This window comes from Diceros bicornis, chromosome 33 (assembly GCF_020826845.1).
Source record: "Diceros bicornis minor isolate mBicDic1 chromosome 33, mDicBic1.mat.cur, whole genome shotgun sequence".
NCBI lineage: Eukaryota > Metazoa > Chordata > Mammalia > Perissodactyla > Rhinocerotidae > Diceros > Diceros bicornis.
This window is the reverse complement of record NC_080772.1, coordinates 20730166-20745706: the sequence shown is the minus strand read 5'-3', so window position 1 is coordinate 20745706 and position 15541 is coordinate 20730166. Positions and strand designations below refer to the sequence as shown.

General features: G+C 35.9%; 1 protein-coding gene across 1 annotated transcript in view; it reads right to left on the bottom strand.

Moving 5' to 3' along the window:
* The window catches only part of C33H8orf34 (chromosome 33 C8orf34 homolog), a 396656-nt gene that overhangs the window by 259210 nt on the left and 121905 nt on the right, over window positions 1-15541 (bottom strand). The window contains exon 6 of the mRNA XM_058528830.1: window positions 1084-1256. Within this exon, the coding sequence (XP_058384813.1) occupies window positions 1084-1256 (173 nt within the window). The remainder of the gene's footprint in view (window positions 1-1083; window positions 1257-15541) is intronic.

The window sequence follows — 15541 nt, the reverse complement described above, 5'->3', positions numbered from 1 at the left end:
GCCTGAAGCACATTAATGAGTATTCTGAATTTCCTTCTCTCCAGCCAAGTGATAAGTCAAAGTAAAAAACCCCTGAAACCTATTACATTATAGAAAATACAATTTTCTCCTTGAGAAAGAATAGTTATTGGTTGCTGCTAAATATAACATAGAAAATACAAAGTCACAGTGGCTACACTATGCACAGGAAGAACTCTTCTGTGCTGGTCAGCTAGTAGCACTCAGACAGTTTTAGCTACTGTTGCATTTCAATTCATGAGTATTTAAATCCATTTTCTCAATCTCACGTAAGCCATGCCTCACATAATATTTTTTCACTCCAACTTCCTTATAGAAGTTTTCATTTTTGTTTTTTGAGTTTTCCTCATTGCAATTGGCATTACAAAAAACGGTTATTCTGAATATACTTCTTCTAATGAATATGATTTGGACATTTCAAAATTACTCCACTCCTACCAGCATATGGAAAGTAAAGGCAAATCTCCCACCACCTTTTGAGCATCACAGGTCTAAGTAAAATGAAATATAGACTTTCGAAATCACAAATCATAGCAGTTTCAAAAATTAAACAAAGACAGTATAATTATATTCAATCATAATTATCAACTCTAAACTTAAATGGTTCTAAATCAAAGTTTCTCTCTCTTATTCCACATTAACTCCGCCTTGTATAATCTATACATTTAGTAGGTGTCTTTTCCGTGTTGACTAACTACATCTCTCTGGTACATCAGATCCTCCCTCTCCAATTCTTAACAGTCAGCCACTCCCTGCTCAATATTATAGTAGGTCTCAACTGACAGATTTTGTCTTTGAAATTATTTCTCTATTTGGTTTTAGTAGCAAAGAGTTAGTAGTAATCTTAGATGTAAAGAAAAAATCAAAACCGAAATGTGAAAGCAAATCTAATAACACTCTAATTTTAAAACAGAGAAATTAGTTTTCATTTTATGTGGAGTCCAACATAATTTTCTATATAAAATTGCTAAGAGTCTTTTCATCAAAATCATGCACTTGGATTTATTTTCCCTCTACCTTTTAATAGTGAACAATATTCAGAATCTTAAAGACATCTCATCTCACCTTCCTGCAGGGCTACAGCCACTCTCTTCACTTTCCCATTGTTCATTTTTACTTCTTGGAACCGGGGGCTGTAGCATTTCAGCAGCTAGTGGATCAGCATCATTCTCTTCTCGACCAATCCATTCACCAATCACTCGGGGTCTCAGAAGAGAAGAATTAAATGCCACTGTTTCCTGAAGAGGAGAGAAGAATGTGTCGCCTTAGATTACTTACTCTTATTAAGAGGACAACAGGGAAATAATTTTATCTAGAGTTTCAACTGCTTTCTCAAATCAAAATGTTCTTTTTTTCTTTCTGAATTGACTTAAAACTTCAGTTCTCTCCATCTCCGCTAGATGACTTACTCGATGTGAGTTGCGCAGATTCCTGAAGGTCACTGTGATAAAGGATCCAGGAGAGAACTCTCTGATTTGGATTTGGAAGGATGCATGTGTGTTCTTAGGAAGGAGGCGCAGATTGAGCATTTATGAGAGAAGAAAGAGCGTGATCTAAGGCCCACATAGGGAAAGAGCTTGGTGTCGCAAGAAAATGGTAAACAATTTCTCAGGAGGTAACTGAGGGGTGGGTCAGGAAACAAGGACAAGAGAAACAGGGCTGGAAGGGTGCGTTGCCTCCAACTGTGAAGCATTTTGTACTTTTAGGGATCCAGCAGAGGTTCGAAGCAGGGCAATATCAAGTGCCAGTTATGCTATGCTAATTCAAAAAATGTTAAGATGATCTCTTTTCGTAGACTTGGATATGATGCAGCTCTTAAAATTTTTTTTTTTTTTTTTGAGAAAGATCGGCCGTCAGCTAACATCTGCCAATCCTCCTCTTTTTGCCGAGGAAGACTGGCCCTGGGCTAACATCCATGCCCATCTTCCTCCACTTTATATGGGACGCCGCCTCAGCATGGCTTGACAGCAGTGCGTCGGTGTGCGCCCGGGATCCGAACTGGTGAACCCTGGGCCACCGCAGTGGAGCGCATGCACTTAACCGCTTGTGCCACTGGGCTGGCCCCTTAAAATATTTTAAATATTTAAGTCATTTAATAATTTAAAAAGATATGAGAATAGTGAATACATGTAATTGCTAGGGATATCTTGGTAAGTGGGAAAAAGGCAGGTTAAAAAGCCATACCTGTTGTATGATCTAATTTTTGTTTAAAAATACACATGGGTGTATATCTATCAATCATGCATTAATCCATTCATGTATTCATTCTCCTCTATTTATTAAGACCTACAGTGCCAGCTACTGTGTGATTTGTTGTGAAAAACAATTGTAAGACCAAAACTTAATAGTTTTATCTGAATAGAGGGATTACAGATAATTTTAATTTCTTCTTTTGGCATTTCTATGTCTTTTCAATATTCTATGATAAATATGTAGTTGCCTTACAACGAGAAAAAAATATATTTTTAAAATATCTTGATCTGAGAGACACAGAGTTTGCTTAAATTGTGTGTAGCTAAATTTTTAGTATTATAAGAGTCTTGAATAATTTCTTAAAAATTTAGAACTGGTCTTCTGAGTCCTTACAATTCTCGAAAATATTATACAAATACATATACAATACAAATACAGTATTACAATATAGACAATGTAATATTAATTAATGTATAAATACACACCAAAAGCAACATGTGAAATATGATTAGGACATATTTGATGAACACTTATCCAAGTGATAAGAAGGGACAGAAAGTAGTCGGATATTGATTCCCCAGCCCACATTTATCCAACTGATAACAAGGGACAGAAAGTAGTTGGATATTGATTCCCCAGCCCACATGAAAATGTAGCAGGTAAATTTTAATAACAATGTCTGCATAACTTATGCAACTAATCTGAATCCTTCTGTATTTATGTTCCTAGAGTCAGGAAATCAAAGCACTATTATGGCTTTCAGCTATGAAATCATGCAATCAAATTAATGTTTTGAAATTACTGGAAAGTCATACTGATTTGCTACAATTTAATATTATTTGAGGTACAAGAATTAAAATTAACAGCAATATTGTTAAATTTGAAACCTATACTTGCTTTTAAAAGCAGATGGAGGCAAACACATGTTTTAGGGAAAAAAAAAACATCTATAAACATACAACTTCAGAATCACTTTTGGCCTGTGTGACTTTGAAATGTTACTTATTCTCTGAATTTCATTTTCTCCAACATAAAGTGGAGATGATGGGAATTACAAAACCTACTGTATCAAATGAATTAGTAGAAGCGTAGTTAAACCATAGAATTCTGTACACACGCTAGATATAATTAAAGGATGTGGACTGTATTCAAACCACTTCTATATATGTGATATATCTGGGAAAAAATGGTACAGAACTGCAGGAATGGGCAAGTTATGCAAGAACAGATGCTTGGTTGCCAATATGGGCAGAGTAACAGAACAGGGAATTGAAGGGGCAGTTTCCATCCCATAAAGTTTTATTTTACAGATAGTATATTAAAAAGGTTGAATAATTAATTCAATGTTAACCCATTTACATAATGGGGCAGAATTGGGCTTAGAGGTTTGTCTTGCTTTAGGCTCAACAGAATTGGGACAAAAGGAAACTGACCATTGTAACAGCAGAAATGAGTGGGTTCAGGCACCGCAAATGACAAAAGTGAAACAGGATTTAGGGTTGAGTATGATCAAAAAGCTGAGAACTGCAGAGAAGCAGAAATAACTCCTTGGTTGCTTACTGGGAAATTAAATAAAATGCTAGATGCCACTGCTGTTGGAAAGCAGAGCACAGAGAGAAGGATAAATGGTTTGATATGCAGCCCATTTAACTCCAGCTGGCCGCAGAGATTTAGTGAGAAATAGCTGACGAGCAAAGCAATACAAACAGGGTCAGAGGAGTCAGAAAGTGAATATTTTACAGGTGGAAAAATGGGACTCTACTATTTTTATTTTGGGGAATGCACAAAGCTCTTTTTATATCTACCCCTTTTAAAAATGTTAAATCTCTTAAAAATCTTGAATATACTCTATGACTTGTAGTAGATTAAAATAGCAGATTTTTCTTTAGATTATTACTTATATTCGATCAAGCTAAGTAAACATCTTTCCGTAAACCTTTATGAAAGGATTTCAGTGAAGAGAGCACTTAACACTACATATAACACACCACAGACATCAGTACATGGCAAACGAAATGGTAAAAATGCACATTGAATACAAGTTTTTGAAAATATTTTAAGTACATGGGTAAACAAATCATTTAAAATTTCAGTGCTAAACAATGTAAATCCTAATTATTCCTTAGAAATGTGTAATACATATTCCTTTGCCCTCCTAAGGCTAGAAGTCCCTAGATGTTGAGGTTCTTAAGCAAGTATGCATAAACTTAATAAGAAAAGCATGTCCAGTGAAAAATTCCCCCAGAGGTCACAGATTTGCTTAGTATTTCCTATCAGCAGGAGGCCAACCTATTCTAGTAGTTACCTTAGACAGGCCTACTCTCTCCAACAGCCTGCTTCCAATGGCTAACCCACAATGAGTTCAACTGCTCTGACCAGTGGTTATCAGCACAACATTTGATTATACTCCATGTTATTTGAATATTTTCTCTTCTTAATAAAACACAATGTTCATGGAAGTCTGGGATCATGTCTTAAATTCCTTTGTTTCCTCCATAATAACTAGCACAATTCTGATTTCATAATATAAGAAAAAAAATTTGTGCTGATTGAATTAAAAATAATTCAAAGAATGAAAAACAATGCATATGTGCTGAATTATGAAGTATCTTTATGTCTAACTAAAAATCACATAAATGATTAATGAACAACAGTGAGTAACAAATTTTTAAGCCATTTCAGAAGAAAGTCTACAAGATGATGATTGATTTGGAATAATGAAATATTTCTTATAAACGCTTAAGCTTTTGAGTAAATTATTTTAATCCTGCCAGTTCACAAAAGGAAAAATTTAGAATGCGTTGTCACACATTAAATGTTTGATTTAACACAAAACCACATTAAATGTTTGAACTTGTTAATAATCATTCTTAAACTAATCCATATATTGAACTTGAGTTACTTGAGTTACAGATTTAAGAAAGTAATGTAAACAGATAATTAAAAGCTCTTTTCCTACTGGCCCTTCTTCCCTCGCCCCCACCCTGTTTTATTGAGATATGATTAACGTATAACATTGTGTAAGTTTAAGTTGTACAGTGTGATGATTTCCTATACATATATAATACGAAATGATTACCACATTAGTTAAGTTAACATATCCATCAGCTCACATAATTACTATTTTGGCTTTTGTGATGAGAACTTTTAAGGTCTACTCTCTTAGCAACCTTCAAGTATACAATATATTATTGTTAACTATAGTCACCATGCTGTGCGTTGGTCCCCAGAAGCTATTCTCTTATAACTGGAAGAAACTATTCATCTTATAACTTGTACCCTTTGACCACTTGCATCCATTTCACCTATGTCCCACACCTGACAACCACCATTCTCTCTCTGTTTCTATGAGTTCGGTTTTTTTAGACTCCACATATAAGTGGGATCATACAGTAATTGTCTTTCTCTGTTTAACTTGTTTCACTTAACATAATGCCCTCAAGGTCCACTTATGCTGTCGCAAATAGTAGGATTTCCTTCTTTTTTATAGCTGAATAACATTCCATTTTGTGTGTGTGTGTGTGTGTGTGTGTGTATCACATTTTCCTTATTGATTCATTCATCGACAGGCACTTAGATTATTTTCATGCCTTGGCTATTGTAAATAAATGCTGCAATGAACATGGAGGTACAGATATCTCTTTGAAATAGTGATTTCATTTCCCTCATATACCCAGAACTGGGATTGCTGGATCATACGGTAGTTTATTTTTAATTTTTTAGGAACCTCCATACTGTTTTCCATAGTGGCTATACCAATTTACATTCCCACTAACAGTGTACAAGAGTTCCCTTTTCTCCACATCCTCACCAGGACTTATTATTTCTTATCTTTTTGATAACAGTCATCCTAACAGGTGTGAGGTGATATCTCATTGTGGTTTTGAATTGCATTTCCCTGATGATTATTGATGCTGAGAACCTTTTCATGTACTTGTTGGCCATTTGTATATCTTTGGAAAAATGTCTATTCAGGTCCTCTGCCCAATTTTTAAAAATCAGATTACCAATGGCCGTCTATATCTGCAGGCTCTGCATCCTTGGTTTCAACCAACCTCGGATCACGTACTGTGTTTACAATCTGCAGTTGGTTCAATCCGTGGATGCAGAACCTGTGGATACAGAGGGCCGATTAAGAAACTTGAGCATCCACAAACTTTTGGCATTCAAGGGGGGTCCTGGAACCAATCTCCTGCAGATGCCAAGGGACGACTGTATTAGTCTTTTGCTATTGAGTTGTACGAGTTTCTCACGTATTTGGGGTATTAACCCCTTATCAGATATAGAATTTGCAAATATTTTCTCCCATTTCATAGGTTGCCTTTTCATTCTTTGATTTTTTTTTTTTTTTTTACCATGCAGCTTTTTAGTTTGACATAGTTCCACTTATTTTTGCTTTTGTTGCTTGTGCTTTGGGTGCCAAAAAAAAAATCAGGGGCCGGCCCAGTAGTGTAGTGGTTAAGTTCACGTGCTCCGTTTCAGCGGTCCACGGGTTCACGGGTTTGGATCCTGGGTGTGAACCTACACACCGCTCATGAAGCCATGCTGTGGCAGCATCCTACATTCAAAATAGAAAAGGAGGGCCGGTCCCGTGGCTTAGTGGTTAAGTGCACGTGCTCCACTGCTGGTGGCCCAGGTTCGGATCCCAGGCGCGCACCGACGCACTGCTTGTCTGGCCATGCTGAGGCCGTGTCCCACATACAGCAACTAGAAGGATGTGCAGCTATGACATACAACTATCTACTGGGGCTTTGGGGAAAAAATAAATAAATAAAATTACAAAATAGAAAAGGATTGGCACAGATGTTAGCTCAGGGCCAATCTTCATCACACACACACACAAAAAAAATCATCGCCAAGACCAGATGTCAAGGAAACTTTTCTTCCAGGAGTTTAGCAGTTTCGGGTCTTACATTTAAGTTTTCAATCCATTTTGAATTGATTTTTGTATTTGGTGTGAGAAAAGGGTCCAATTTCATTCTTTCGCATGTGGATACACAGTTTTCCCAACACCATTTATTGAACAGATTGTCCTTTCCCCATTGAGTATTCTTGGTTCCCTTGTCAGATTTTAATTGTCCAAATATGCAAGTATTATTTCTGGATTCTTGATTTTGTTCCATTGGTCTATGTGTCTATTGTTATACCAGTACCATACCATTTTAATTACTACAGCTTTGTAATATAGTTTGAAATCAGGAAATGCGATGCCTCTCGTTTTTTCCTTCTTTCTCAAGATTGGTTTGGCTATTTGGGGTCTTTGTGGTTCCATACAAATTTCAGGATTGTTTTTTTCTATTCCTGTAAAAATGTCAATGCAATTTTGATAGAGATTTCACTGAATCTATAGATGGCTGAAAGTAGTATGGACATTTTAATAATATTCATTCTTCCATTATATTAACATGGGATATCTTTCCATCTATTTGTGCCTTCTTCAATTTCTTTCATCAAAGAAACTGTACAGGCCTTTCAGCTCCTTGGTTAAATTTATTCCTACGTATTTTATTGGTTTTGATGCTATTGTAAATGGAGTTGTTTTCTTTATTTCTTTTTCAGATAGTTCATTGTTAGTGTACAAAAATGCAACTGATTTTTGTATGTTGATTTTGTATCCTGCAACTTTACTAAATTCATTTATTAGTTCTAACAGTTCATTGGTTGAGGCTTTAGTCTTTCTATATACAAGATCATGTCATCTGCAAACAGAGACTATTTTACTTCTTCCTGTCCAGACTGGATTCCTTTTATTTCTTTTTATTGTCTAATTGCTCTGGCTAGTACTTCCAGTACTTTAGTGAATAGGAGTGATGAGAGTGGGCACTCTAGTATTGTTTCTGATCTTAGACGAAAAGCTTTAAACTTTTCACTGTTGAGTATGATGTTAGCTGCGGGTTTGTCATATATGGCCTTTATTGTGTTGAGGTATGTTCCTTCTATACCCAATTTGTTGAGAGTTTTTGTCATGGAAGGATGTTAATCTTTGTCAAATACATTTTCTGCATTTATTGAGATGATCATATGATTTTCATCTTTCATTGTATTACTGTGATGCATCACATTTATTGATTTGCCTATGTTGAACCATCCTTGCATTCCAGGGATAAATCCCACTTGATTGTAATCATGATGTCTGATCATTTCAATGTACTACTGAATTCAGTCTGTTGGCATTTTGCTGAGAATTTTTGCCTATCTATTCATCAGAGACATTGGCCTGTAGTTTTCTTTTCTTGCAATATCCTTATCTGGCTTTGGTATCAGGGTAATGCTGGCCTCATAAAATGAGTTTGAGAGTGTTCCTGCCTCTTCAAACTTTTGGAAGAGTTTGAGAAGGATTGGTGTTAATTCTTTAAATGTTCAGTAGAATTCATCAGTGAAACCATCTGGTCCTGGGTTTTTCTTTGTTGGGAGGTTTTTGATTACTGCTTCAATGTCCTTGCCCATTATTTGTCTGTTCAGATTTCCTATTTCTTCACGATTCAGTCTTATTAGGTTGTGTGTTTCTAGGAATTTATCTAGTTTTTTTCCAGGTTATCCAATTTGTTGGTGTATAATTATTCATAGCAGTTGCTTATGACCCTTTGTACTTCTGTAGTATCAGTTGTAATATCTCCTCTTTCATTTATAATTTTATTTATTTGAGTATTCTCCTTTTTCTTGCTTCGTCTAGCTAAAGGTTTGTGAATTTTGTTTGTCTTTCCAAAAACTGACTCTCAGTTTGATTAATTTTTTCTATTGTTTTCCTATTCTCTATTTCATTTATTTCTGTTCTGATCTTTAGTATTTCCTTTCTTCTGCTAACTTTGTGGGCCTTATCCTTCTGTAGTAATTAGTGTGAACTGCTGAAAGCCAGTACATCAGCAATTGGGAGGAGTATTCAAAGAATTTTGTTTTAGTCTTTAATACATTTACTCTTTAACACACATTTTTCTCAAAAACTTTATATCACATTCTGTGAAAAAACTGAAACAATCCGTATATCACCAGTCATGTTAAAATTGCAATACGAATAATGGAAAAGGAGAATATAACATATTTTTTCAGAACATATTGATGAGGTGCATGTGGCTCTCAGGTTTCAACTTTGAATATATTTTTCATATCAATTACAAATGGAAAGCAATAACATAACACAGTTTCAGTTTATACTACTTTAGATTTAACTTTGGAAAGTTTATTTAAAAAAAAAAAAAAAAAGGCCAGGGGCTGGCCCGGTGGTGTAGCGGTTAAGTGTGCATGCTCCACTTCAGTGGCCTGGGGTTCGCAGGTTTGGATTCTGGGCACGCACAGATTCATCGCTTGTCAAGCCATGCTGTGGCAGCGTCCCATATAAAATAGAGGAAGATGGGCACGGGTGTTAGCCCAGGGCCAATCTTCCTCAGCAAAAAGAGGAGGATTGGCATCAGATGTTAGCTCAGGGCTAATCTTCTTCACACACACACACAAGAAGAGGCCAATCTTAATGATTTGTGTTTACAAACATATATGTAATGAAGATGAGAAATTATTCTCCGCATCTCTTAGCAAAGTAATTTACACAGAGCAGCTAGAGAAAGAAGGAAAAAGGGGAGGTTTGTACCCATTAGAGGGGAAAGACCAACAATAAAACAAATTAGTGAGGTCAGGTATCAGAGAACTCAGATCCTTTTCCTTATGTACTTTGTTTGGAAAGGTTCCCAAAGAATTGAACTACTTTTATTATGTAAACTTAGCATATTGTACATGTGTCTGCTATTCGATTGTTTTAATGCCAACTTTCTCATTCTAACTCATGTCCATTCCATTCTCCTTTGTTCATTTTGTTTGTTGGTTCCCACACTCCCTTCCTTAAAATTATCTCATATCATAAAATTTCACTTCTCTCTCAGACTTCTACTTGCTTATGTTCTTCTTATTATAGTTTCTGCCTAGCCCACAAATATCCCAACTCTAACCATTTGGGTAATTGTTATACTGTTGAATGAAAATAAGATCCATGATAGGAAATCTTCTGTAGACTACAGAAGCCCTGTTAGGATGTCCTGTGGACTAGATAAGCAAATTCTATAGTATCTTTTCTTTTTTTTCGTGAGGAAGATCAGCCCTGAGCTAACATCCATGCTAATCCTCCTCTTTTTGTTGAGGAAGACCGGCTCTGAGCTGACATCTATTGCCAACCCTCCTCCTTTTCTTCCCCCAAAGCCCCAGTAGATAGTTGTATGTCATAGTTGCACATCCTTCTAGTTGCTGTGTGTGGGACGCGGCCTCAGCATGGCTGGAGAAGCGGTGCATTGTTGCGCGCCCGGGATCCAAACCCGGGCCTCCAGTAGCAGAGCGCGCGCACTTAACTGCTAAGCCACGGGGTCGGCCCTATAGCATCTTAAAATAATTTAAAGAATTTCTGTATCATTTTTCCACCCATATTATAGACTAGATATACTGAAAACTCTTCATCTTTTAACTGTCCAACAATGCTAGGTAAAATGGGATAAGAAATCTTTTAAATGCAAAGCTGAGAGAAAGCAGTTTGTAGGAAACGATGGGAAATCATCAGAGGGAAAGTCTAAGTGAAGAGTGGAAAGCTGGAGCTGACGCCAGCATCTGCCTTGAGCATTTTGACGGATCCCCAGCAGCCTAGACCCTTTGGCTTTAATAAGCATGACGTTAGTGTACGGTGTGATGGCGCTATTGGTCCCAGTTGTTCAACCTCCCTGTGTCCATACCCCTTATCATGTGACTTTATAGTTTTTCTTATAAAGGTTGGATATATTGCCCTCCACATGAGTTGCTTTAGCCAATAGAGTAGGCAGAAGTTTCTGTGTGTCAGTCATAAGCTTAGGCTTTAAGAGGCCTTACATGTTTCCAGTTGCTCTCTTGTGTTTCTGCCGTCTTCATGAGAAAGACATGCCTATGCTAGTCCACCAGTCCCAAAAGGAAGACAACAAACATTTGTAACAGATCTGATTCACCCAGAGATGAGTCATCTCAGTCTCATCACTTAATGAAAAGGAAGAAACAAACCACCATCATTCACATATATTTTTCTACATAAAAAAATCAAGAGAATTCAGACAAGCCAAGCTTATACCAGTTGACAGCAGCCAACCTCCAGACACATGAGAAACTCCAACCAAGATCCGTTGAGCCTATCCAGCCAAGAACCAGCCTAGATCAGCTGAACTCCAAAAAATCAGGAAAAATAAATGTTTATTGGCTCAAGCCTCTGAGTTTTGGAGAAAACTGTTATACAGCTATAGCTAACTGAGACAAATTGATTCTAGAAGTAGAGAGTTGCTTAATAAAAACTTAAAATATATGTCACTGGCTTTAGGATATAGTGGCAGGTGTTGGCTGTAAAAATGGTGAATAAATTATTATATGAGGCTGGAAAAATGGACACCAGTGTTATGTAGTGTTAAACAATTGGTAAAACTATCATCTATGGTAATGTGGTAAGACAGAAAGTGTATCTAATAAACTTTCAAAATTGGGCAAGGAGATTGCCAGGAAAAATTTGTAAACATTACCTACTTGCTTCTAGCTACATATGTTAAGTTTCTTCAAGAAATAGATGAGTGAGGAAAATAAATGGCCAATATGCAACCAAATCTAGAGGAAATATTAAGAGTTTGGCTGAGTTTCTCATCTCCAGCCTTTCTAGACAGCTCACGATTTTTAAGATAAATCCTTGTACAAATATTAAAGCCATGGCCCTGCCAGAAAGACAAGGCCTCAGGGTAAAGAAGAAATCAATAATGTGGCTATAAGACGCTTTATGAAGATCCCTGAAAAAATTAAGATGGTATCTATTAAGGATGTTGCTTCACTACACCTAAAATATCAGTAATTAATCTAGAGAGAGAGGTGAGAGGCATGACTTGAAAAGAATTGTGGATGTGGTTTTTGGCACAAGAAGGAGAGAGTAATCAAATACATAGGAAAGCCATAAATTATTTGAGACAGTTGAACTAGCAAAAGCACCAGCCTGAAGCAAAGGGTGCTAAGACTATTCAAGATGTAAACAGTCCTTGAGGTCTCCATGTTTCTACAGGAAGGAAGAAAACTGAATAAGTTGCTCAAAGGCATCTTTTCCAATGCCCTCTTCAGAACTGGCCAAAGAGATTAACAAAAAAGAAAGCAAGTTCCAAAGAGTGGCGCCACGAGCTGTGGAAAGCAATAGATGGAGACTCTCAGGGAACCAAGTTCCCACTCCCAGGGAACAGAACTGGGGCCCAATAAGGGCCAGCTCCCAACCCCTTGGATGGAAATACCTGATGACATTTGGCCAGCAAGATTCAAGAATTACTATGAAGTGGTAATTTCTATAAACCCCCTTTTTTTCCCCTTTCTAAAAGAAGTGTTTCATGTGGTTATTCTACATCAGTCTCAACACTTAATGTGAAAAAAACTCAAAACTATCATCATTCACATATATTTTTCTACATAGAAAAATCAAGAGAATTCAGAGACAAGTTATAAATTAATAAGAGTTCATCAAATTTGCTGAATTTGATGAAATTAGAAAAATAATTTTCATTCCTATATGCCAGCAAGTTTTAAAATGTAACTTATAAAACAGATACCATTTACAATAATAGCCAAAAATACAAGGTACCTAGAAATCAATCTAATAAACATTTGCATGATCGTTTTGAATACAACTATATGACTTGATGGTAAAACATTATAACATTTAAATAAATGGAAAAAGGCCATGTTCATAGATAGAATGACTCAGAAATGTAAAGATGTCAATTCTCTCATACCAATCTAAAATACAATGCAACGCTAAACCCAATGGAATAACAGAAATAAGCAAATAGGCCAATAGAAGAAAATAGAGGGTTTAGAAATGACAGGTGACAGAAGCATGCATATTGATGGACAAATGATGAACTTTTCAATAAATAGTTATAAGAAATTTGTTATCCATATGAGGAAAATACGTTACAACTTCTTAGCATATTAAAAAAAATAATTTCAGGTGGATTAAAGATCTAAATCTTAAAAACAGAACTTTTAGGAGAAAATGAAAAATGATATTTTCATGACGTCAAGTAGGAAAGAGTTTCTTAAACAAAATAATATTACAAGTTAATGTTAAAAATTTCTGTTAATAGAAGGTACTATTTAAAAAGTGATGACAAGCCTCAAAATTAGAGAATGTATTTGAGATACACATACCCAACAAGAGTTGACATCCAGAATATATAATAAACTCACACAAATTTAAAGCAAAAAAATATTTGGGCAATAAAAATGGATAAAAGAGACCAGCAGGCATTCAATCTTATTAAAAATTATAATATCGCTAATGGAATCCATGAGAAACCATTTTTCATTATAATGTTTGATGGCAGCCGGTGTTAGCAAGGATTGGGAGCAAAAAACATTGTTACAAACTGTTGGTGGAAGTGTAAATTGACACAACTTCTTTACAGAGAAATTCTACATTATCTAGTAAAGTTAAAAATACACATGCCATATTGCTAGATTAATTGAAGTTCAATTAGTCGTGTTTTGCTCTTTTAGTTCAGATATATTTTCATTCTTCAGTTAATTTTGACATGTCCCCTGTCTCTTTTCTGAATCTCAGCTGGTCATGTTGCTTATTATTTCACTGAGAAAATGAAAGCAATCAGAAGAGAACTTGTCTCATCAGCAAACCCACCAGCTACTAGCTGTCTTGCCTACAGTTACAAAAGATGAATTGTCATTTCTTCTTTTCTAAGGTCTGGCATATAGAAGGTACTTGATGAACATTTGTAGAGTGAATGAAAGAATGACAAAATTTAGGTAATGTATGATTCAACGGTTCAAGAATGCATTATCAACATTATTAGTCATTAGGGAAATGTAAATCAAAACCACAATAAAATACTACTTCACACCCATGAGGACAATTTAAAAGACAACAACAAGTGTTAGCAAGGATATGGAGAAATTGGAACTCTCACACTTGCTGGGTGGTATGTAAAATGGTGCAGCCACTATGGGAAACAGTTTGGCAGTTCCTCAAAAAGTTAAACACAGAGTATCCTATGATCCAGCATTTCCATTCCCTATATATATGCCCAAGAGAAATGAAAACATATGTCCACACAAAAATTTATACATGAACGTTCATAGAAACATTATTCATAACAGATGAAAAGTGGAAACAGCTCAAATGTCCATGAATTTATGAATGAACAAACAAAATGTGGTATATCCATACAATAGAATATTATTCAGCAATAAAACAAAGTACTGATACATGCTACAACATTGACGAACCTTGAAAACTTTACGCTAAGTGAAAGAAGACAGCCACAGAAGACCACATATTGTCTGACTGCATTTATGTGAAATTACCAGAATAGGCAAATCTATAGAGATAGAAAGCAACTTAGTGGTTGTCTAGGGCTGACAGGTTAGAGGGAATGGGGAGTGGGTATGCGATTTCTTTTTGGGGTGATGAAAATGTTCTAAACTTAGGTTGTGGTAATGGTTACACAACTCTGTGAATATACTAAAAATCACTAAACTGTACACTTTAAAAGGGTAGATTTTATTATGTGAATTATAACTCAAAGTTTCTAAAATAATGCATTAAATCCATTTTCAGATTTTCCCCTTTTATGGTGGAGTACAGTATATAGTGTAAGGGAAAAGCACTGATTTGAGTCAAACAGCTAAAGAATCAGAAGCCAGCAGTGGAGTATTTATTCCAGCTCTACTGAGTACTAATTCGGAGACCTTCAGCAAATCACTTAATCCTTCTAGCCTCAGTTTCCTTATTTGTAAAACAGGAAAAGCATAACCACTTCATTGTATTGGTGCAAGAACTAAATCTAATAACATATCACAAAGCACCTAGCACACCTGCTACCCCTAACAGGTGTCCAATACTATCCCTCCTCCTTTTCTCCGCTATCTGCTGCACCCTCCTCCCCATAATCCAAAACATTTTACTCCTTATAATGGAATTTTCCTGCTAATACAAAAGTAGGAAGAAGAGTAAAATAAACCCCTTTGTATCCACACGCATTTTCATCAATTCTCAACTCATGGGTAAACTCACTTCATCCTTATCTCCATCCACATTCCTTCCACATCCCCACTTCCCCGCCCACATCATTTCAAAGCAAATCCCATTCACCGTATCACATCATTTGTAAATAGTCCAGTATGTATCTCTAAAAAGTAAGAGCACTTTTATGGAAACAAATACAATAACCGTTATCATACCTAACAATAAGGTAACAATATTCTTTAATATCAACAAATATCTAGTTAGTTTTCAAATTTCCCTGATTATCTCAGGGAAATAATCTCGGTTTGCTTGCACAAGTCAGACTCTAAGCAA